The 24808-nt window shown below is 41.3% G+C and overlaps 1 protein-coding gene across 15 annotated transcripts in view; it reads right to left on the bottom strand.

Annotated features, from left to right (window-relative positions):
- The window catches only part of LOC107311369 (guanine nucleotide-binding protein G(I)/G(S)/G(O) subunit gamma-4), a 113469-nt gene that overhangs the window by 62192 nt on the left and 26469 nt on the right, over positions 1–24808 (bottom strand). For 4 of the 15 annotated variants that reach the window (XR_014944736.1, XR_014944737.1, XM_085543361.1 and 1 more), the window contains exons 1-5: positions 23175–23232; positions 8082–8166; positions 6666–6864; positions 5128–5218; positions 442–2524 (exon numbers count right to left, since the gene is read on the bottom strand). Coding sequence is in view for 13 of the 15 variants with exons in the window: in XM_085543361.1 (XP_085399487.1) it covers positions 442–2524; positions 5128–5218; positions 6666–6857 (2366 nt within the window). In the remaining 2 variants the exon portion in view is untranslated. Of the gene's footprint in view, positions 1–441; positions 2525–5127; positions 5219–6665; positions 6865–8081; positions 8168–11106; positions 11219–22406; positions 22856–23051; positions 23233–24808 lie in introns of those variants that run through there. The other 11 variants (XM_085543345.1, XM_085543348.1, XM_085543351.1 and 8 more) reach the window with 8 other exon arrangements.

Genomic DNA, 24808 nt, shown 5'->3' with positions numbered 1-24808 from the left:
TTCTACTTCATATCTCAGATGATTGTTTTCTCTTTAAAAAAAAAATAAATTAAATTAAATGATTCACAAACTGTAGGTACTAGGAAGAGGGAATCAGATCAGAAAATTTAGGAGAAATTCTCAGCGAGAAGTGAAACGAGAATCTGTATGACACTGACTCACTTCAGCATGAAGAATTAAGAGGCAAAGAGTATACCACATTAGACAAAGATTTTGCTCTTAAATGCTTTGTTTTGACTTGAACAAGGCCCCATAACGTTCTGCAGCTCGTGAATCTAACAGAAAGTCTTCCGTTATTTATTTATCTTGACATCCTCTCTGTGATATCCAAGCACAAAATATAGTCCAAACAAGGTTTATGTTCTAATCAGGGACAAACAGATAAGAACACACTGTACTAGATAATTAGTGTTTTTCATTAATAAGCAGAAATCTACCAACCTGGATTTAAGCAACGCAGGAAGTGTCTGCAAGTAAATCTGAAGTACTTCGTAAGGCAAACACTGGCTATGGTAACTGCTTGTGTGTTTATCAGCTGTAGTTAGTCCCAGTTGTTGAGCATGGCAAGCTAGCTCAACCCCTTTTTGAAGCACTGGATTATAAATACAATTATATAGTTTCCACTGGACCACTGCATTTCCCTTTTGAATTAAGTGGCAAATATGGCTTGCAACCTGCATGCCGCGTAGTTTGTCTTCTTCAAAAACAACGTCCTGATAAGCCTCCAACGCATCCCATCTCAACAACACATCTTCAGATCCACTGCTAGGCAGTATTCCCTGAACTCTGCAGGAGGAACTAGATGCAAGACCAGCATCATTAGAGTTGCCCTGCAAAGCATCTTCCAACTGCAAAAGCTGATCACAGTCAACAGTACATATATTGCATGATGCCTGTATAATTCTTGGAGAAGCTTCTGCTCCACCCAGCTGATCCAGTATAAACTTGTTAAGGATGTTCAGTATGTGCTGTTGGAAGTTTTTTAATATTGGTAACTTGGAAGCACGAAGCAATGGGACAATCACAGATTTTGGGTCCATACAACAGCATATTCCTACATTATGTATACCTGAGAGAATCTGAACACAAGTACTGCTCAGAGAAACTTGCTGCAACAAGTGCAAACACTGGTGTGCACAAACAGCAATGCAACAGCATCTGTCAGGATAATTAACTTCTCCATCAATTGACTCAAAGGGATTTCTGGAAGCTTGGTTTTTAAAAGCAGATACAGAGAGCCCAGAGAGATCTCTGTGGTGATGCATGAAGTAAGAGTACTCACATCGTCTATGCCGCTTTCTTGTACACACTGACTGATGGAGTTGCTCTGATTTCACTTTTTTGACAGTGCTGATTATTTTCATGATGCTGTTTATAAGGGATTTCAGATACTCCGGAGCTTCCCCGGTTACTCCACCATTCTTCATACACAGCCATTCCATTTGAAGTACTGTCACCTCAAACAGCTTAAAACCTTGATGCTGTATGAACTCATGAACAAGATCCATAGCTTGGCTGAAGTAGAATGGATTAGAAGCTGCACTCTGCAGGCAGCGGATCAAGATCTGCAAGACTCCTTCTACAACTTCAGGCAGAAGCAAGGCTCTGTGACGGTACCTAGATAATACAACGTCATCCTGAACAAGCTGCTGTAGTGTTTTCTTATACTCTGGAGCAAAAGGATCAGGCTGCTTTTCCAAGCAAATTCTGATTTTTAATGCTGCTTTAAGCAAGTCTGTTACATTTCTTCTCAAGTTGTCGGGCATTGTTTCCGTACTGCTTATATCTAAAGACATTAGATGCAACACTGTTCGAAACAGCATCCTTTGGACCAGAGCTACAGGTTCTTCTGTCCATCCTGCAGAAACTACTTCATTTTCTGTGTTACTACTTAGATTACAACAGTCTCCAAATCCTGATAAGAACTCAGTTAATGTGGGCACCACAGTAGCTGAAATAGCAGAACTGTGATTCAAAGTAACATCAAACCTGCAAACCTTCTCTAGTAGCGACAGTAACACATGGCATAAGTCAAAAGGAGAGTTATCCAGGTTGCTCTCAGCAATTCCTGCAACTGGCTCATTCAAAATCTCTGGATTTAGCTCATGCGCTGGAACAATTTGGCTGGAATTTTCTAGACTAGGGACATCAGGATTAGGATTTGGTACCACTTCAGTAGGTAAGAAATCACTTCTACCTACAAGGTAGCTGTCCCTAGCTGGATATGTTAAAAAAGGCTGCAGGAACTGGGAACGTCTGTGTTTCATTGTTACAGTATTCTTGTCATCAGAATTTCCTTCTGAATCTGAAGTGGACAGCTGAGATCTTCTTGCATCTCGCACAGAGTAACGATGGGTGGTTTTGCGCGTACGCCCACTTTTTCGAGATCGAGGATTTAGCTGTGCAGAAGCCTGAAGAGATGAACGAGGGCTTCGATCTGATCCTATTTTTTCCTGAGTGGATTTCACACTTGAATTGCTCTCTTTGGTCAGGCAAACATCTACTGTAAATGGTATATTGAAACCTGTTACAAAAGAAAGACAAAGGAACATTAAAAGAACACTCAGAAACAATATGTTAAATAAACAAAAATACGAAAAATACTTGAATACTTTTAGCTTCATAAGTGTGAGCAGTATCATAACATGCCGTGTTTTTTGCATGTTTGACTTTTATAATACAAAAAGTCGGTAACAATGTTCAGGAACCAAAGCGGCTTTATTTTAAATCCTAGACAGCTGAGGTACTAGAGACAGATAAACTGTGCCAGCATTTCCTAGAACTTACTTGTAGGCACAGCTATTCCATCCTCTCCCAAAAAATAAGCTAACATCAAAGCAGATGAAAGGATTTCTTGAGGGAAAGTAAAGTTTAGTTTGAAAAAAATCTTTTGGCCTGCTACAGCCACTAGTTATAATCAACTCCAACTCACAAGTAAAAGAAAAACTGAATTCTAAAGGGAAGAAGAAAAGGTCTTCAACTTGATGACTCAATGTTGCTTCACACAACTCACATGCTATAGGAGCTGAGCACCTTAACTCAGCATGAAGACGTGGTTACAAACTATTGGTAGTAATAAGAAAAAAAACCTTTAAGTACAGAGAACAACCTTGAGTACACAGGTGTTAATCATCCCAGCTTTAATTGTTCCAAATCCGAGAAGCAGACATATGTTTTGGACTTTCAGCAATAATCAGGGCCAAGATGGAAAGTGAAATGAGTAACCCTTAAGTTTAAGGTATGGAATGCTCCCAGGAAAGTCAAGACAAAACACCTTTCAACTATGCAGCATAAAGTAAGGAATATGAAATTGAAACCTTATTCAATGGGCAAGAAAATTTTCTAAGAATAAAATACAATATTTCTACTTGACTTGCATTGGTCAACTCAGACTATAAGCAGTCAAAAAAGCAGATGGAAAAAAAGTTTATATGCTTTTGGGTGAAATCCACTATGACTTTTAATCAGTAGCAGAACAGCATCTGTACGCTTTGTGCATATGAATAAACCAGCAAGCAATGGCAAGTATTCAACATCCACTATGTTCAGTATTCAGGGAAAATAGTGACAGTTAACAATAATTCACCACTGAACCCCTAAAAAAAAAAAATCCCAAAGCACACAATACAGATGTAAACATTAAATTGAAAGAAAAGATACTTCCGTGAGCAATAGTGACCACTCCCTTGCTGTTTCATAGTCATAGTTGCAATGTTTGTGGAACAGCTGCTTTGGAGGCAGGAAGTTAACTACTAGTATTTTATCAAATAAAGGGTATTTCCTGCACAGGAAGACAACAAGCTAGCTAATGCAGATGGGTTAAGATATTTTATTTCAGATCAAGGAAAGAAAACTCTCTGTGCAAAACTGATCATATCATGTTTACTGCTTCAGTATCACAAGCTAGAAATTTGTAGCAGGTGAAACCCACATCATTACACAAAGTGTAAAACCAGCACATCTTAAAACCTGTTTAAACAGCATTTTAAACTAACACTGGAAAAATCTGTTGGTCTATTGTAAGGCCAAAATATTTAATTCAATCATGCTTCCAGGAGCATGGAAGACAGATGCAAGCAAGGTAGTTTACATAAGTATTATGAAACTGGCATTCTAAATGTCATACAACTCCAAACATTAACAAAACCCCTATGCTTACAGGACTTTACAATTGTAAAGAACTCCAGGAAAGTTTCAGGTAGGAATCCTTCAGAATTCTTTCAAACATACAAGTAACTTGCCTCATCTTCTGTTTTACCTTCAAATAAAGAAAGATAAACACAGAAGCTCTCCCTCCCCACAAAAAAGCTGTAGTCACTTCACAGTTCATGCTTCTTGCACAGTTTGTCTTGTATCACCTCTTTCATCTCTTGATTTTGTATCATACCTTCTACTCCTTTGATTCAAACAGCTTTATTGGCAATTGAATCCTTCTGATTTAACCTTATGTTCACAAATCAGCCTTTCCTGACACAGAACATCCAACCAAGATGCAGCCTGATTCTGTTCATAATCATCCAGTACTGTTCTATTTTCAAGGCCTAAATCTGTGATATTCATTCTACTCTCGTACTCTGTTACCTGTTAGTCTTAAAGCCTCTCTCTAGCATTTCTTTAATTACAGAAAATCTTCAATTTTAGAAGTAAAAAGTCACTATCTCTGACCAGTGTAAGGCATCCTGTGGTGTTGATTTTTTTTTTGTTTGTTTGTTTTTCTAAATTAACCATTAAATCTTTCCTCCCCCTGCCCCACCATGAAACACTTCACATTAGCAAAGTCACGCACTTTCAAAATCCTTTGTGGTCTTCCCCATCTGAAAAGCAAAAAACCGACCCACCAGCAACAGCAAATGATCTTACCCCACAGTTCAGAGTAAAATGAGCATCATCTTGTACATAAACCAAGAGTCTTAACCTTCTCTCTACAATTTTCCTTGTATGTTGTCAGAACACTGGTATTTTTAAATTTAATTTCTTTGTAGAATTACCACCTTCCTTCTATATTAAGAGGGCACAGACAATGAACACAGACACAACGGACTTCTCTTTTTTAGCTGGCAATACTAGAATACAAATGCAATGCATGGCATTTTCGAGATCCTTAATACTGTAAGTAATAAATCTTACCTACTGCTTTTTCTTCTTGGACAGGGATTTTCCAGACCAGTGGCATAAGTGACAGAAGGAGGGTCAGAAGCTCTTCCCGACATGTCAGCTCCTGTGTTGGAAAAGAAAAAAACACCACAACTATCTTTTGTACTTTTTTTTTTCCCCTCCCCTCAAATAGATGAATCCTCCAGCTTATTTTAATAACCTACAAACATTCAGTTCCCTATGTCTTCTTGCTGCTCTATGCAGAACCAGAAAGACAACCTAATTGCAAAGAGTGCTAAAATCATTAACTGGAGCCAATCAGAAAGTTTCTGAAATATTTATTAATTTTTTTCTACTCTTTATATAAAAAGCTCTTTGAATCCTTTTTGTTGAACAAATTCCTCACCCACCACAGAACAAAACCAGGGAGTTAAAGTTGAAAGCCAATAATGTAAGAAGGTGGAGTATTCCAACAATTTACTGGTTGATGTACATCACTATCAGTACAGTTTTAGTGCTAAAACGAAACAAACAAAAAAAAAACTACCCAAGAAATTCTATCCCCCACCCTCCCCAATTCAGAACCAGAGCATTTTTCTAGCTGACATCATTCAGTGACATGCAGCTGAAACAATAACTTTTCCCAAAAATTCAAAATAGCAAATAAATTAAGGCCTGTGAAGATAAGCAACAACTCTGGTAAGAAGCTGCAACATTATGTGAAGAAGCTTACTCAGCTTGCTTTTAAATGAAGATTAGAATTTAAGAGTGCCTTGAAATGTTTGCATACGCCCTTATCTAGAGATTTGAGACTCAGAGCCCTTAAAAAGGCATTTGCAAATGTTAAGAGGTACAACCAAAGTGAAAAACCTACTATGAACTTCATAAGCCACCTATTTAGAGATAACCTGCTTGAAATATTTAAGTATTCTGTGCATGTTACGTACTAAAATTTTAAGAAATTAAGATACTGAGCTAAACAAATGACTTTTTTTAAAAACACTACAGTTCCATTACAAGATGAACAAACTCAAAGATCCATCTCCCATTCATATCACAATCAGTGAGAAAAAGCCACTCACAGAAGGGCACTTACCTTCCTACAAAGTGTGTTTTGTTAAAAGACATATGCTTTTTTAGCCAATAATCAAGTTGGAAAGGTATACATTTGGATTTTATTGCTTTAAAGCAACAAATGCTGGTTTTCACTACAGGTTGAGTAAGCAGATTCATTTCTCTCAAAAATCCTACCCTACTGCCTTTTTATCTAGCTGCTGAACTCAAGATTCACACAGCTTAACTAGATAGAAGTTTAATATCCATCCACATCATCTCGCAAACAGGTATATGTTTAGCTATTTTTTCTTTTTTGTTCTTGCTGAAGGACAGAACACAACTGTAATATAAACCTTTAAGCTTCTAGTCTAATTAACTCACACACAGAGACAAGCATCAAAAGGCAAGAAAATCAGAGCTAAGACAAATCCCTTATAGTCAAAAAAGTCAAGGTTCGACACAAATACACACACACACACACACAAAGGTTATAGCCAGGTAAGAAAAACTATTACCTGATCAATACTGGAGTTGAGTGTGGTAAGCAAAATATACCCACGGCCTTGAACTAAGTACTGTCCCAGGGCAGCCATATGAGTTTCTTCCTCTTCATCTTCCTTGGCTTCTGCCCTCTGCACCACTGCATTGCACAGCCTGTTGACATCCGTCAAGAATTCCCGTGCCAGTGAGTTACTGGCACTGCTCATGTCTGAGCTGTAAGTACAAAGCACAGAAAGTAAATTCACCAGAAAATACATTTCTTAATGAAAAAAAAAGAGAAAGAGAAGGTCATTCCTTCCAACTGTCTCCTCTTTGACTCACGAAGGATGTGGTATAGGACTGAGAAATCAATATACTAACATACGATGGAAGGGAACAGGAAAGGTAAGCTTACTACAGTAAGACTTCAGCTAACAGCCCGTGATCCCAAACATTCATTTTATAAACCTATTAGGTAAGTCTAAGACACGCAGCAGTCCTTCACATTGCAAACAAGAAAGTTAATGACTTCACTTTTAACTTAAACCTAGATGTGATCTTCAGTCTTTATCTGCTTCTGAAAGACAGCAAAGGTAGCAATTAAACAGTGCTGCATAGGAAATGCAGTCAAATATTTTATCTCAACACATTTCACTGTTCCGTATTCTAACAGTATACAGATTATATCTAGGGAGAAAAAATATCCAGGGAATGAAGTTGGACTTTTAAAACAATACTTTTGATTTATTCTCCCTCCTCTCCCCCCAGGTACTTCCTTCAAAATAAGATTAACTGAGTGGGTGGCAGTCACTATCATGCACTTAATTCAAGGTATTCATTCTGATGCACACATTCAGGAGAAAACACTAAAAGCATTGCTACTGACCCCTAAACTAATTTTGAGTTAATACACAAAAGGCACTCATACGCTTTGGATATTCACTATTACTAAGTAACATTTAAAGCTCTCTTATACCTCAAATGTTCTCATTGTCAGCACTAGTACAAGCTGAAAAGTTCAAAAAACAAGAAACCAAAAGAAACACGACAGGCAGCTGTAAAACTTGATCAGGGGAGTCACTGGTCAAGTCAGAGCAGAAACAAGAATATTTAATCCACAGAAAACTCCTTTAATGAATGCTACAGCACATTTAACTTCTTTTATTCCTTTAGAAGCAACTCAAGTGAAATTTTCAAAACTCAAATACTTTTATCATGTCCAAGCTCAGAACGTTCAAGATGAGAGCAAAACAGCCTAAGGTCATGGAAATGTAAGGAATGGATTAGTTTAGCATGATCATATAGCATACATACAAACACTAGGTCAAAAAATAGAGCTGGTAAAAAAGAACAAGTTTGTCAGTGCTGATGGTGAAAAGGCTCTTTTTAGTGGCAAGACTGAACACATCACATACAGTGACAATTCTCTGAAGGAACAGAAAGACTCTTACCAGAATTACTTCTCCAGCTTAATACATTTAGCTTCTAATTGGAAGGAAAAGGAGACACACCCAGGAAACGTCACTCCCAGTTCACCTGTTTAGACAAAGTGAAAATGTGTGATGTTTAATATGCAATGTTTAAAACTATTCATTCTATGAGAGCTATCTGAAGCTCCTTCACGTTTTTTGAGCTTTTAAGTTCTTCAATTTATTTATTTTTTTATGGCTCTGTGCACAAAGTTCTATTACAGAGGAAGTAACTAGTGCGTATAAGGCAAATCAACATAATTTGACTAGTCAACTAGTTTTAAAGTGTAAGATGAGTGAGGTATGCAGGTTTAAACATTTCCCTTTAGAAAAAATACAGATTCTTCAGTGCTGATATCTGCATGCATAACACTCGATGCACCTGCAGGTCTGGGACAAGCAATGGATATTAGGAGAAACTAAATGACACATTTGCATCAGCACCTGACTGCACTTCACTCCTGCCCCTTCCTTTTACCCTTGGCAGACAACCAGTCGTTATCACTTTAAGCACTTGGGAAGCTGCAATTAATAAAATTGGAAAGGAACAGTATTGCACCTGCTGTGCTCTTTGTCTCCGGAGGGCACACTGAAGCAATATCGAGTTCTTTTCTCCCTCTCATGCCCCTAACCCACTCCCGCACTAACAGAGAACCCACACAGTTCCCCAGCATACCTTACACTTCCCAAGTTTTGAGCTGTAATTAGTATTGAAGAAAAAACCAATAGCGAGAATCTCCTAATTCACTCCACAAGGACCAGAAATAGCAAGTCCATTACCCCAAATGCAACACATAAATGTGTCAACACAACACATATGGCAGCCTTGCTTCTGTGAACTCTGTATGAAGGGCAAATATCATCTCCACAGCAACTCAAGGAAAATTACTGCTATAGAGAATATGCATTCATACAACCCCAGTATGCTGTATTCTTTGCTGTAAACTACCAGAATTCCTTATCTGTCTTCTTTGTAGTTAACATTCTTGTAGTTCTTGTAGTTAACATTTTAAACCAGTGCTGGAATAATTTCTGCTTGGTCTCACTGAATACGTCTCAACTGAATCCAGTTTTTAGCAAAGCTTTACACTTCTCAGAAGTTGCACCTGCTAACACACAGACATGTACATACATGAACTGTCCAAACATACACTTATTCCAGTGTCGACAAACTGAGGCAGTCCAGCTGCAAGAAGATATAAACATTGCTGGAGGAGTTAAAAGTCAGAAAGGCATTTGTCCCCTCTGAGTGCTTGGAGAAACGCATTTCATCTAGAGCTGTGCAGGACATCAACTTATCCTTGCAGCCAACATCCACAACTCATCCCATCTGAATGTCTCAAGCAACAAGAATATTTTAGAGTCCTTCTTTCAGAAACTTTAGTCTCCAGACTTCCCACGTTGCACGCACTGTTGCAAGGATTAACAAATTGGCAATGCTCTACCACAAGGGTGCATTCTCAACATCACCAGTAAGAAAAAGCACTATTTTATTAACTCTAATTGCAAGAGGATGTCAAACACACTTTCTTTCTTAATGCACAACGTCCATATGTAATTGGTAAGGAAATAAGATGCCTTCATTCTACACCATAGAAAATAATTTATGGCTACCAGACCAGGTATCAAAGCACTTTTGTTTAGATGGATTTGTTGGAATGAGTAACGGCTGCTTCTCATTTGTACCTATTTCTTTCCTTTCAGTTAAGAATCACAGAATGTCTTGGGCTGGAAGGACCATAAGGATTGCAGAGTCCAAGTCCCTACCACAGGCAGGGTTGCCAGCCACCAGATCTGGTAGTAGACCAGGCTGCCCAGTGCGCCATGCAACCTGGCCTCGAACACCTCCAGCAAAGGGGCAATCACAAGCTCTCTGGGCAGTCTGTTCCAGCACCTCACCACCCACTCCATAAAACATTCCTCCAACATCTAAATTAGATCTCTCCTCCTTAGTTAAAAACCTTTGTCCTATCACTATCCAAACAGACTCACTGCACACACATCCTTGGAAATGTAGCTTCTGATGTAACCTCATTGTCCATCCTGTCTTATAGCCAGACGCAAAGAATAAAACAAGAAAGCTGAGAAATCATTTAAAAATAACCAAAAAAAGCTGTATTTCCACAGACAGCCTTATATGTTTCTTTGATCAGTGACTTAAGCACTTAAGTCACAGTGCTTTTAGAACAAACTCACTGACCAATTTGCTTTGCTGATGCTGTAACACCACAAACACTGCTGAAGGTTTTTCCCTTCTTCAGAAAAATACACAAGAAAAGAACAAGCTTACCCACATCCTAAGGTTCCAGCCTGCTTATCACCTTCCCTTTCTTTTGCAGATAGCAGCACACTGACACTGCACCCACGTGGCATTGCTTTTCCTCTTACTCAGAAAGCATGTCACCTCATTTGCTTTAGGTAGGAATTACTGTGCTACAGTAGTTTTTGTTTGCTTAAAATGACATATCCCTAATTGCCATGATGCCTGGTAATACAGAAATAGACACTGTACAAAACACTAGTACTGAGGCAAAGTGCCTTCACCTGAATTTGAACTTCAGAGAACACATATCAGGAGAAAAAGTAACCCAAAATAAATGACAGGAACTAGGCCATAAGAGAACAGCATCCCAGTTCAGCCCTGCTGTGCACAAACGTAATGGGATTGTTACAGCTCTGGAAGACACACTGTGTCAGGACTTCCTATTGCTAGCATTGAAATAAATGCACACCCTTGTATTCCAGTTTACCTCCTAGAATATGAACATTGTAATTCGTAAAAAACACCTCTAAAATAATATCCACTTCTGAGAGGAGAAATTCACAAGCATTAAACCAAACAAATCGCTTACGCTGTGAATGACCCCACATTGACATGTAATCTCTTCACATTCATTTTCACACCACCCTCAACTCAATCCCCACCACTTCCGCCCTCAAGCCCCTTTCCGTACCAGCTCTCAAGGGCTGCATTTTCTATTTACTGTCATGGTACAGATCAGCTTACCTGCAACTGAAACTTGTGCTTTCTACTGACTTCATTCTATTTTCATGAAGTTGCTCGTCACTTTGAGCATTTTTAAGTATAGGAATGCCTTGTACTTTGATGGGCGTCACATCTTTGAAAGAAAATAGGAAAAGCATTCCTTCAATAATTTAAACCACAGTGGAACTTGAGACCAGCTGTTGTTCGGTGTTGAATACTGGGTCATGAGCATATGTGTGTTATACAGAGCTACAGAGCAGATAGTGTTAGCTCTGACATCAGTGCAATGCGGGGGAATGACAAAATATGGCCAAAGCTGTTACTGTGTGAATTTTGCCTTGTACTTGGTTATCTTTTCAGTAACACACTGCCCAGAAGGATCTCGAAAGTCCAGTAATAAAATTAAAAAAAACTAATTATCAAAGAATTATAGCAACATTATAATAAGATTATACACTAGGGCAAATTAAGTCAAGATGCCATAGTATTATTTCAAATTACATTCTGTAACTGTTGTCCAACAGCCACAGCAAAGGTTAGAGACGAGACAAAGTTTGGTGCTGGTCTCTAGATGAACACAAGATCTCAAATTAGAGCTCTAAAAAACCCACTTCTCTCACTATCAATTTCACAGAACTGGCAAAGAAGAGCACACAAGAAACCAACAAAAACTTCTCTGCATGTTATGAGGTAGATGTCAAATTCCTACCAATCACAGGCTGCTAAAGGTCAGCCCAAAATGACCATGCCAAGGACTACTCATATAGCTGCACTGTCAGGCTACAGTGGCTGAGTAACACAGGAGTTGGACATATGAAGAAGGGGTGGATGGCAGGCAGGAACCACTTGAAAGCCTGCACTTCCTGTAGCCTATTGTTATCTTCTATAAAAACAGCCTTGTCTGTAAGGTTACGCACGGTATAACCCGACTATACTCTGCGCTGATGGAGGGATAGCCATGTTTATAAGAAAACAAATAACCTTAGGAGAAGTTGTGTTACCAACCATGCAAACAAGTAGGTATTTGTTTACCCTCCTTAGTACTCAGTTCCAGATAAGACACAAATGCTGCCCAAACCTTACACAAAGACACGGCTAGGAGTTCTTTGTTGAGTACAGAGTACAGTGGGGTTACACTGTCAGAAGGCATTAAAATCAACACTTGGGGAAAACATTATCTAGATAAGCTATTGTACAGCAGCTATTTCCGATGCCAATTTGTAGCTGTTTTACTCATGCTTCATGACAAATAAATGGAAATACAGTCACCATTGGCTAGTCATTGCTACGTTTACATTATAGAGCATTCATTCCGTGTAGTAAATGCTTGTCACAGCCTCACTGCTTACACTCCACTTTTACAGGTTGAGGAATATGACCTCATCAACAACTTCGGCATTTATGTGATAACATTAACTATGATTTTCATCTCATTTCCTTTGGCATCACACCCTCAGTGTAAAGTTCTGGCTTCTGTTAGCAAATGACAGTAGTCACAATGAAGAGCAGCAACACATCACTGACAGTCACTCCACAACAGGCTTTTGCAACTGTAACAGGCTGCCAGGTTTACTCTAGAAACTGTTTATCATGACACCAACACACTTCGCATTTGACTCCTTGGTAAGGAAACATGTAAAATCTGGGGCAAATGCACTGCAGAAATTAGCATTCTTCCTTTTCTGTCCTTTCAACATCATTCAAAACTTGACAGAGACTAGAAACAAATCCCAGCTGACCCTGTCAGGGGGTTTATGCAGCACAAACAATGAAACCCTTTCAGAAAACAGTACCTGCAATTCAAGCTGAACGTCAACTTGTAAAACACCATTGTAAAAAAACACAAAGAACTCAGCCAAAAGCATGGCTTAAAAACAGGTACTGAACATTTGTTAACCATCCATCAGTACTGATATTCAAAAACAAGAGCAAACAAACAAAAAAAAAACAAGATGCTTCAGTTCATTCTCAAAGCAGACATATCAGACAATGCTCTCACTCTGCAAAAGACCTCCTAATTACCTCTCTATTTCTAACCATTCTCTGTTCTTTGCTAACTTTTATAACCTACCTGGGGTCCTATGAGCAGACAGTCTACTGCTTATAATAGCTGTATCAACCATTAACCTACATATGAAAAGCTGCTCCTTAGGACAGAATAATAAAATGGCCTGGGTTGAAAAGGACCACAGTGATCACTGAGTTTCAAGCCCCCTGCTATGTGCAGGGTCACCAACCACCAGACCGGGCTGCCCAGAGCCACATCCAGCCTGGCCTTGAATGCCTGCAGGGATGGGGCATCCACAACCTCCTTGGGCAACCTGTGCCAGTGCGTCACCACCCTCTGAGTGAAAAACTTCCTCCTAATATCCAACTTAAACCTCCCATTTTAGTTTAAAATGAGGATATATATACACCTGCATATATATAGACTACTGGTAGATATGAGTTTTATTTTATTTTTTCCAATGTCTGACATAGTCCTGTTTCTTTAAGGACCTCTTTAACCAGCTTTTAGTCTTCTGGGCAATCCCCTAGGTCACTAATAGAAGTGAATAAGAATGCTTACCACCTTTGGAAAAATAATGTATGCACTGTGTTTTTCACTAACCAGGGAAACAAGCCAAGCTCCCACTACAATAAACAAGTATCATTTTAATAACCACTGGTAAGTACGTTGAGATCTTCAGAGCAATAGCACTGCTGCATATACAAGTGGTTTGTATGTGTACCATCTTATTAACGCTATGATCACATAAAATCAGAAACATACTCAGCTCCCTCCTCATGTCAGTGGGATTGTTGTCTTGCAAACCACAAGACAGAAAGGTCTGCTTCTATAGGCACCTTAAGTCTCCTGCAAACATGCAGTCTGCTTTTGTTCCACTGCATAACAATTAAAACTTTAATCAGTGAAGCTCAATATTTATACAACTTGGGAATTAAGAGATTTCTACCACAAAGTGGACGTGAAAGCACAATATCTTACAGTTCAGGGAACTGCAGCATCTCTGTTTCCTAAAAATCAAATGAAAAGCACCCCACAACAATAACAAAAAAAGTCCTTAAATAATAACGCTTCCTTTAATCTGGTGTACAGCCAGCTACCCATATCACAGGGCTTCCTAAGCTAGCAATTCCTGTTCTAAGTCAGACGAATGCTATGCTAAATCCAGTCAAATTAAGGAAATAAGCACTTTCCAAAATACCCATCGCACAGGTATAAACAAGGCAGCAGACCTCCATTAGCAAACACACCTGGGGCTACAGGCACCTGGAGACGCACAAAATGACATGAGGCATTCAGGTGAGTCAACCTCTCAGTTTCAGAAGTGCCATTCTTCTGATGGAGATCCAGATGTGCACCACACCACACAAAGTAAGGAACTAAAGAAAAACAAACCAAGAACATCCTCTCTCATCCCCAAGTCATCTTTTGCTATGTATTTTTATCACCCGGTGTTGGTTTTTTTTTGGGTGTGCTTGTTTAGAAAGGGAAATGACACTCCCAAGTAATTCTTTTGGACACTATGTGCCAGAGTTTATTATGAAACTATTACTTCTGAAAATAAAAAATCCGCCCAAGTTTGAAAAGTACAATGTAGTTTCTGTGATATATTCTGACTTTCAGTGCGCTGCCCAAGTCTGCTTCCAGAATCTCTTATCTCCAGCGTCACAGTTAGTAACAGCACCTCTGAACAAATGACAGAAGCACATTGGCCTACATCTTGTTACTCTGACAAAGCTATGTCAGCCTCTTAAGTGGAAAATCTACTAACAGCCATGAAGTTCATTAGCTTGTCCTACAAAGCAAATGCAGACTGGAGTTCAAAACAGCAAGTTTCTAATTATTTAGCTGCCATTGACTATAAAAGGATGGTAACTACTAGCAGTACACAGGACAGTGGAAACAAAAGCAAGGATAACGGTAAGGTCTGACAAATTGCTCTGAAGAGGCCGCACAACCAGGGAGAATCAACACACAGCAGAGAACTTGGCAAGGAAATGCAGGTGATAAGTGATCTTAAAGCCCCAAAAGGAAACCAGTTCACCAAATGCAACCTAAATGCAGGCTTGCCCACGTACAAGCAATGATTTGCATGTTTTAGAGGTCTAACTCCACAGTCACAGTGACAGAATTACAGAGCCATACAGACTGGAAGGGACCTCAGGATGTTGAATCCAACCCCCTGCTAAAGCAGCTTCTCTACAATGGGTTGCACAAGAAAGTGTCCAGGTGGGTCATGAATATCTGCAGAAAAGGAGACATCACAACCCCCCTTCATCACCCTCGCTGTAAAGAAGTTTTTCCTCGTGTATGTATGGATCTTCCTATGTTGTACTTTGTGCCCTCTGCCCCTTGACCAGTCTTTGGGCACGGCTGAGAAGAGCTTGGCCCCATCCACTTGACTCTTGCTCATTAGGTATTTATGCACATTGCTAAGATCCCCTTGCAGACTTCTCCAAGCTGAACAGTCCCAAGTCTCTCAGCTTTTCTTCATGTGGGAGATGCTTTAGGCCCTTCATCATAATGTAAGACTTCTCGCATCTATCATGATGAAACTCCAGGACAGACTAAAGAGTTCAGAAATGACCTTAATCATTAGGGATTCAGTTCAAGGTGAGAACACAAGGCAGAGTCCATATAAGCGTACATTAGAGGACAAGCTACATGATATGCAAACCTTACAAGACTAACACAGACTTACCTAGTTCCTCAAGTGTCAGTTGTCCTCTCCAGCATCATATCTGCAAGCTAATGCCTTCTGGCCCACCCTTATGCTCAGTATTTCATTAATGACAATGGCAATGGTTTCCCACGTTTTCCATCAAATCCTTAGCATAATTTCATGCAGTACCTTTAGTTAGCTATCCTATTTTGTCAGGAAGTAGGTCATTTTAGGAACCTCTCATTAACACCAATCCAGTGAATTTTGATGCAGTTTTTGGTGCACCACAGGCTACTGAAGAGTGCACAGCAGCAAAAACACAAACAACTTTTCCAACATTTAACTTAAACTACAACAGTTTATCCAATTTGACTGCGAAGCAATCAACAAAGGACAAAAATTGTACATAAAAAGTATACTACACTGCTGCAATTTCAAGAGGTGCACCTCCTAAAGAAAACATTAAACTTGAGACATGTGGCACCTGCAAATCCTTCCCATGCTTAGTATTTACCTTTTAAGAAGTATTATCCTGGGGACTAAAATTAAGTGCCAACTTTCTACTCTGTTTGTAGAACATCACGTAAAATAGGGGAAATCTGCTGGTAGAAAGCTGTCATGCTTTAATATCTCAGTCTTGAACTAGATTTTCTGCATATAAATACTTACTTGATAGATATGACAACTATTGCAAAGAAACAGTCAATGAGATTAAGAGTTCCTAAAGATTAAAGTAGTTTTGGTTGTAATAATGGGCAATACGAGCTGTCATAATGGAGCAGAGCAATACTATACTAACTTTGTGTTAAGAAGGCACCCAAGTTAAATCAAGTGCACAGGATTAGGAAAGTTTTTCTTGTTGACTTTCAGCAACTCGGAAGATTCCACCTTGTGCTATGAGGATCTGTATCCCCTTTACAAGTTAGACTACCAACAATTTCCCTCTATTAAGTTTGAAAAGAATATCACTGCAACAGTGTATAGCAAAGAATCCCTCCGCTTAGCTGCATACCACACAAGTGTTTCGGGGCAGCTTCTCAATTCAGTATGCAATTTTATTGAGTCATCAACCCAAATGAAACACCTGGACATGCGTTCTTGTTAAGGCTGAAATCAAGTTAAAAGAAGACATGACTCATCTAGAAGATAAATGCAGCACTGATGAAAGACCGGTTCCCAAACAGCTGCCTACACACAAGTCACACATTAACACCATGTGTAATATGCGCTGTGTACAAGTTATTCTAAGCTTGTGGTTTTTTATTACCCAAAACAGTAACTACAATAGTGTTGTCAGCCACGCTACGAGCATTCCAGGTTACTTAAATTTACATCTTTCAGACCAGTGCCTGCAGGCAGAGAGAATAAACACGCCTTAGAAAAGGCATGGTGAAAGCTGTGGGTCTTTAAACGTAATCATTGCAACATTAACTGTGTTAAAAACTAACAAGGCAGTCTCAGTGACAGCAAGTATAAAATGTTCCAAAGAGGAATCTCACCTTACGATACCATGAAAATGCTAGAGACAAGCCTGGTTAGCACAAGCAGAAAAGACAAGAATGTATTCCAGATCTCATCTGAAGGACAACATCCATAAGGAACACATGGTGTCAAAGGAAAGAACTGAGAAATACTCCTACATGAGACAGAAATTATGTAGAAAAGTAAAGTATGGAACACCATTACATTATTTCAGAAGAACACCAGAGGATGAAGATCTTCACTAAAGCATTCAGAAAAGACTGAAATTATATAGCTCCCAAGTAACATGCATCCAGAATGTTCCCCAAAGTTCTACACCCTTCACCTGATTAAAAACAAGGCATGTAATATTTGATATCTTCTTCCAAGCTTTAGATTTGATGCATACCCCCAAAAGAGATCAGAGAGCAAGTCCTGACACAGTCATGGTTGCACGGCAATGACTGACTTTGAAGACAAAGACTGAACTCCACAGAGTGTAAACAGCAGCAGGAAAGAAACCAGGTATCACAGAAGGTAGATCCAAAGTTCAGGGCCTCTCCAGCAGAGAGCCACCCAAGACTCCCGCAAGATGCATCTGACCTTGCAAAGACCCTCCTTCATTATTCTGCAAGATGGTAGATCAAGTGGGCTCCAACACAGTTGGGAGAAATGGTGTAGATGTGATGCAGAACACACTGCACCCACCTGGAAATGACTTTAAGCATCTAATGTACTACTCAAATTGTGATCTGGAAGACCGGACACATCCTTCTGTAATTTGCAAGATGATGCATTCTGATTGCAGCAATACTCAGCAAGATTAAAGAGGGAAGAAAAAAGAGGAAAGAGTAGAGCAGTGTCTTGAGGTACTGTCACTGAAGAGGTATGAGCGAGAATATGCTATTCCTAAAACTGAAAGCTAACACTGTTAGAGGATTCAAATTAGAAAGTATGGTGCTGAAGATAAACTTGGCCATTGTGTCTGAGGTACTGAGTGCAATTGAATAAGACAAGAAGGTCTGTGATCAGAGTTAAAGGTCATTAACATGCAGAAGACTAATTCTGCTTCTGGGATTTTCAAAATTGGTCTGTGAAATCCATGTTTTCTAGCAGTAATAAGGAAGAGACAAAGCAGCAAGTAGTAATTCTGAAAGTGATGTGAAAACATAATTCCCTACAGTATTTAAGAGTTTCACACACTTGTTCCAGTTGAGCTCAGTGTGCTGGCTTCCTTTTCAAGTGCAAGCAGTTTTAGTTGCCCTAGGGAAGCTGACCCTGCACCTCACAGGTTTTGAAACAAAGGCATCCGTTCCAGCTGTGCCAACTGTCCTGCACCAGAGCTGCCCGAAGCCAGCAGGACAACTACAGCCAACAGGAGTGTCACATCAAACCCCACTTCACGCAGCTTCTCCCCAGCAGAAATGCAAGTCAAACAGCTTATACTTAACCTCATATGATGCCCAAGCATGAAATTTCCCACTATTCCTACCAACAGATAGATGGATATTTAAGAAAATTTTGAAACACTATCGGATGCCCTAAATTCATCCAGAAAGCACAAAATAATCCAGCTTTAAGATGCCCTTCAGACTATAAATATCCATCACATATGAACACAAGATTTTAAGTGGATGAGATAGATTGGAAAACAAATTATGCCAGGTGAAGACTGGGGGTTGGAACTACATGATCCTTGAGGTCCCTTCCAACCCAGGTCATTCTGTGATTCTGTGACTGCATATACAGTGAAATAGTATTTTTGGTAACCAAGCACCAGATGCAATGTTTGCTTAAAGTACCAGGGATTTAACATGACCCCAGTAATAAAAATGACTTCCTAACTGAAGGAATGGAAGCTTCTAAATAGAGTTCTGATAGTTTCCCCTCTATTTGAGGTTAGGACTATTCTGCTCTCCCACCTTTCATTAAAAAAACAAAACACCAAAACAAAAGCAGAGACAGAACTACTCATCCCTTCACACTGCCATTTCTATCAGCCATTCCTGACTTGGTGAGCTCATTAAGGCTCGCCCAGATCAGTTGACTATAAGGTTGACAGATCTAGCCAGACAGTTTTGCCATTCATCTCCCTCAAGAACACATATCTCCTCCATAAAACTGGAGAGGGATGAACAAAGTCGGTCATTTGCTGAAATAGACCTGCATGACAAGAAGTTTCAATGCTCCAAATGAAGCCTCGCATTCAGAACTATCCAGCAATAATTGCAATTTACATCTCAATTTCCCACTTCCCAATTTTCTCTTGGGGGAAGTAGAAGGGTTTTCCTATGCTGTCAGAAGTCTGAAGAACCAGGATGTCTCCTTCCACCTGCATTCAGTGCTCTGTGCACACACTTTCACTTGCAGCAGTGACACTTAACTGAAGTTGAGAAGCTGACTTTGGAGAGAGTAAAAAGGACAAATAAATATGAGGATTAACTAGGACTGTTATAGGATGTTGACCAAGCACCCCGCACAGACACAGCCTAACAGGTACAAGTCTTCCAACATCTCTCACAAGCCATCACTCCCCCACTATTGCACCTCTCACATTCCCAGCAAGCACAGATGAGCTCTTTCACTGCATACCAGGAACCAACCCACAGAGTGCCTCTTCACTACACAAACACTGCTGTGGGGGATAGACCCACAAGACTGCAGTGTTAGATTTGCACTGCCTATCCACAAAGCACAGTGCAAGTACCTTAAAATGACACTCAGAACCAAGTCTGACTTTCTAAGGAAATAGAATTTTAACCAGACACAAACTGCAACCACAAGGCATTAAGAGCTAACAGATTATAGCAAGAAACCTCTCTTCCACAAAGACTGCACATGGCATCTTTCTCTTTCTCCCCTCCCCTTCTAGCAGTATTATTTCTGCAGTTTTATCTGGGGATGAGGCATTCCCATGCACTATTTTCAACACATCACAGAAAAACATTCTGAAATGCAATGTCTGAACCAGAAGAGGGAGAAAGAAAGATCTAAATCTGCTACATATCACACTGCTACTGTTCCACTCAAATCACCCACAGCTGATACACACACCCCGCTGAGCCAAAGCAGAAGCTCCCCCTCCTGAGAGGCAGTGAGGGTGATGCTAAGCAGGGCAGCTCAGCCCACCTGGCTGCTCTGCTCACCCAGCTGCTCATTCCCTTTCTTCTCCAAGCATTCACTACCACAGGTTTGTGGAAAACTATGTTCTTCTTCCAGACAGATTACCCTTGTGTTGAATCACCATGCCGAGGGCAGTAGAGGGGAACAGGCAGCTTTCCCCTGCAGTATTTTGGAGCTGCCAGCTCAACTCAGCCGGCTCAGACAAATCAGAGCCATGGTAATGAATACAAGTGCCTGGATCCCTTCTACCTGGTCTTGAAATCAGATTCACCACCTCCAAAGCAGTGGTATCAACAGCAGTCAATAGCTCTGACGATATGAGCCCAATTACGTGATGAAGATTCAGAGACCTTTAGATAACATCAAGTAACGATGCACCAGAACCACTGACACAATCACCTTGAGCTGAAAGAGATGGTACAAAGTGACCCCAAAGAAATATAGTCTCCCCATCCCTGCATAAACTAATACAAACTACTTTTCCCAAAACAAAAAGAAGACCACATTGAAGGTGAACCAATTACCAGCATTAAACAGTGTCATCTTGGGCAGCAGATGCTACAGCTCTCCACTAGGGAAGCTCTCCATTTAAGAAGTGCACAGAGCCTGACATCTCCCTCAGAAAGGGACCTTAGTGAGGTCACATCCATGATGGCTGTTTACTCCAATCAAGTTAAATTCATCTGCAGAGGACAAGCAAGAGCATTTTTGGCATCAAGTTCTTCCTGGCACAACAGGATCCTCTTGCAGTATAATCATTCCACCCCACTTTCCCTCTGCTCACAAAAGATAAGAACCAATTTTGGGTTCAGAATTCCTCTATGTGTTGTCTTATATCATTTGAAAAGATACAAACATGATAACAGCAAAATTCTTCAAATACAAAGGAAACCCAAGTGCCTGCATAAGCTAAAAGGGTGTACAATTGTATATTAATAAGGAGGCACCATTAAAGAAATCATTGAGGGTAAAAAACAGAACCGATAGCTTCCTGAAGCATCTGTTAATATTTCATAGTGCTGAGCTTAACTCCAAAGAAAGTGAAATAAAAGCAGCAACATACTTGCAATAAGGGGAAAGAATGTCCAGTTTCTCTTCCCTAATGTTTAGATACCCAGATATTTCTCATCAGATCTTTTGCTACTGCTCAAGTGCTTTCAGTCTCTTTTCTCACTGTCTAGAGCTGCCATACAAACCAAAACAGAGGTGCACAGAAAGGCTGCAGGGGACTCAAAGAGGAAGACGCAAAAAAGGCATTTAAGAAATCTAACTATATGGTTACTGACCCATGAGAAAATACTGTAATTCAACATTTCAAAACCAAAAGCACAGTGAGTACACTATAAAAACACTGATAGGGGGAAAGAGGGAACGCAGGAAGGTGGTGACAGAAAGCTCCACTAAAGAAATCCATGCACAATTTTACAGTACAGGTAACAACCAAGTGTGTTCCTGAGCTCTCACTTCTAAGTGCTGGTTTCAGAAGCACAGCAAGGAAAGGTATTTGATTATAACTTTCAAGATCCTCATTCCAAAACCTGATCAGGAAGAAAGAATGAAATTAAAACACCACACAAAAAGGCTGATTTCTCCTTATCTGTGACAAAGCACGAAAGCATTCTTGTTTCCCATTCATCAAATATTTTAAGTGTCCAACATAAACTCCTGGGGCTGTTATACTGCACATTTCCCAAATTAACAGGATACTGTCATCTTCACAGGGCTGCCAGCTTACAGTTAAAGAAGAGGAAACCCACCGTACTTTTATGGCTTCTCACACAGAGAGCTTCTCCTGCAGTTAAGCATTGCAGGCATTTCTTCTCTGCTACCTAGCATACACATGAGTAAAAACCATCTCCTCACGGCTTCTGACACAGGTTATCGCATCATGCCATAGGCAGCAATACAACCCAGCATGGGTCTGTATCACTGACAACTTTCCTACAGATACTTTCACAGCACTCCGACCGGTTCACGTGGCACAGCAATGGAGGGTGCCTGCCGAGCCGATCTTAACCTGCCTCCCATCCACACTCACATCGGATACTTCCCCAGTCCCCAGCTCACCACACTCGATCACACAACCAATCCAACTTCCCGACTTCTTCAGTCACCCCGCTTCTCCTATACACAGCATTCTGTCCTCTGCTCCAGCACCTGCTCTCGGCTTATGAAGCCATCCGAGGCAGATCTGGGTTTCATTTGGGAACGCTGGATAGTACCTCAACGTTAACTAACAGTTTTTTCCATAGAAGTATCTCCACACATTCTCCCCACGCCGGCCCCATGGCTGCAGAGCACCCAAAGGGGCTCTCATCGCTGCCCTGCTGTTTACAGCGAGCACACAGGTGACAGCCCGGCTCGGAGGCCCCGAGTCGCCACGGCCGCCCCAATGCCGACGCAGGAGGCTGCGCTGCTCGTTTCCTTTGGGCAAAGCCGGAGGCCTCACGTCAGCCCGGCGGCGCGGAGCGGCACTCGGAACGCGCGGAGCCGCCGGGGCCGCACCTCCCATGGCCGCGGCCCGGCCCCTTCCCGGGCGGCCCGAGCCCCGCCCGCAGCCGCCTCTTCCGCCTCCCGCCGCGCAGCCGAGGGCCTCGGCCGGCGCCGGTTAACAACGCGCCCGGCCACACGTACCGGGGCCTCGGCCGGCCCCACCGGAACGCGACGCGGGCCCCGCGAGGCCGCAGCCGCCGCGGTCCGTCGCCCCCTTACCCGCTCCGCTCCTCGCCTCGCCACAGCGCGGCCGCCCGCCCCGCACTTATGGCGCTGACAGCGGCCCGGCGGCCCGTGGCGGGACCCGGCCCCATCGCCCAGGCAACGCAGCGCCCGCCCCACCTGACGCTGCAGCCGCCGCCGCTCGCGCCCCCGCCGTTCCAGCTCCGCCAGCACCGGCAAGGAGGGAAGGAGGGAGCGGGCGGCGGGATGCAGGGGAGGCGGCGTCACGAGTGAGGCTCAGCCAATGGCAGGGCGCTGTGATGGGCGGGGGGACAACGCCGGGAGGGGTCAGCGCTCCGGGGCTCCGCCCGCTGCCCGCCCCGCTCTGCTCTGTCTGTGCTCCCTTCACACAGAATCACAGAATGACCCGGGTTGGAAGGGACCTCAAGGATCATGTAGTTCCAACCCCCTGCCTGGCAGGGCCACCAAACATACACCTTTACTAGATCAGGTTGCCCAGGGCCCCGTCCAACCTGGTCTTGAACACCTCCAAGGACGGGGCATCCACAACCTCCCTGGGAAGCCTTCCATCCTGTTGCTGTTACCTGGGGCTGATCTACCCTCAGCTCACCACAACTACTTCTCAGGTCATTGTAGGTAGAGAGTGGTAATTCCTCCCCTGAGCATCTCTGCTCGAGACTAAAGTTTGGACTAAAAAACTAAGTAGTGTGGGCTTAGTCTATTGTTCAAGGAAACAAGTGGAAAACGCCATTCATGGTCTTTTATCTTGCTTGTTCTAGTTTGGACTAAAAAACAAATATTGCTGAGAAAGGTAAGGAAATAAAATTAAAAGATTTTATCAGTACAACCTGTCTTTCAGATACATGGAGTTTCTTTAGTAATTAAAGCTCCTGCTCCAGATATGGCAGCGTGCCTGCTTGGATTTAAATCAGAGCTTTACCATAAAATACTATGCATGAGGGAATTGATTCTGAATTAATGTGCGTCAATATAAATTTGCAACATCTCCATTAAAGTGAGTAACACAACCCCAGTTCATGCCTGAATAACTTTTAAATCAAGTCTGGTTCTTTGTGTCAACATTGATTCACTGTGAACTCTCCCTAGTCTGCAATCAAAATCTGAATCCCACTTAAATCTGCTGAGTTTTTCAGCAGAATTCTTCCTAAATTGTAGCATTCTGCTCTAATTCTCCCTCCTCCGCATACATGCAGGTGGTAATAATGTGGAATACAAGCAAGATAAAAGACCATGAATGGCATTTTCCACTTGTTTCCTTGAACAATAGACTAAGCCCACACTGCTTAGACATAAACAGGCAGCATCGTTACTCATGTTCTTTAGTATGCAATGTTAACATTCACAGATGGTGGATTTCGATCATTGGTTCCAGAATTGTAGGGATCAGTCGGCCACTGTCCAATCTTAGAACTTTATAGGTACCCATCACATGTTTCATAAGCCACCACCTACACTCAGCATCACACTTCAGCTGAAAATAGTACAAAATGCAAGGCTCACATTTTGTGGGCCATTTCCACAGTCCTTCCTTTCCAACGAGTATTTATCTTTCAAAGAAAGTTTACCTATGTTTTAATGATACAACAAAGCCTTATTATAAAAATGTGAAGTGATACATGTAAGCTGCCTTGAAGCAAACGTCTTAAGGCTTTTAGAAAGGACACCTTCAGACAGCTCAGATTTGCAGAGGATGAGAATTGATCTGTTTTCCCAAGGAAGCACATACTCCACATTTTCATATGGTACTGTGAAATACCTGAAAAAGTGAGAAA

Source organism: Coturnix japonica, chromosome 3 (genome assembly GCF_054131305.1).
Source record: "Coturnix japonica strain WE chromosome 3, WE-NBRP24, whole genome shotgun sequence".
Classification (NCBI taxonomy): domain Eukaryota; kingdom Metazoa; phylum Chordata; class Aves; order Galliformes; family Phasianidae; genus Coturnix; species Coturnix japonica.
Note: the sequence above shows the minus strand (reverse complement) of the source record. Positions and strands in the feature narration are given on the sequence as shown.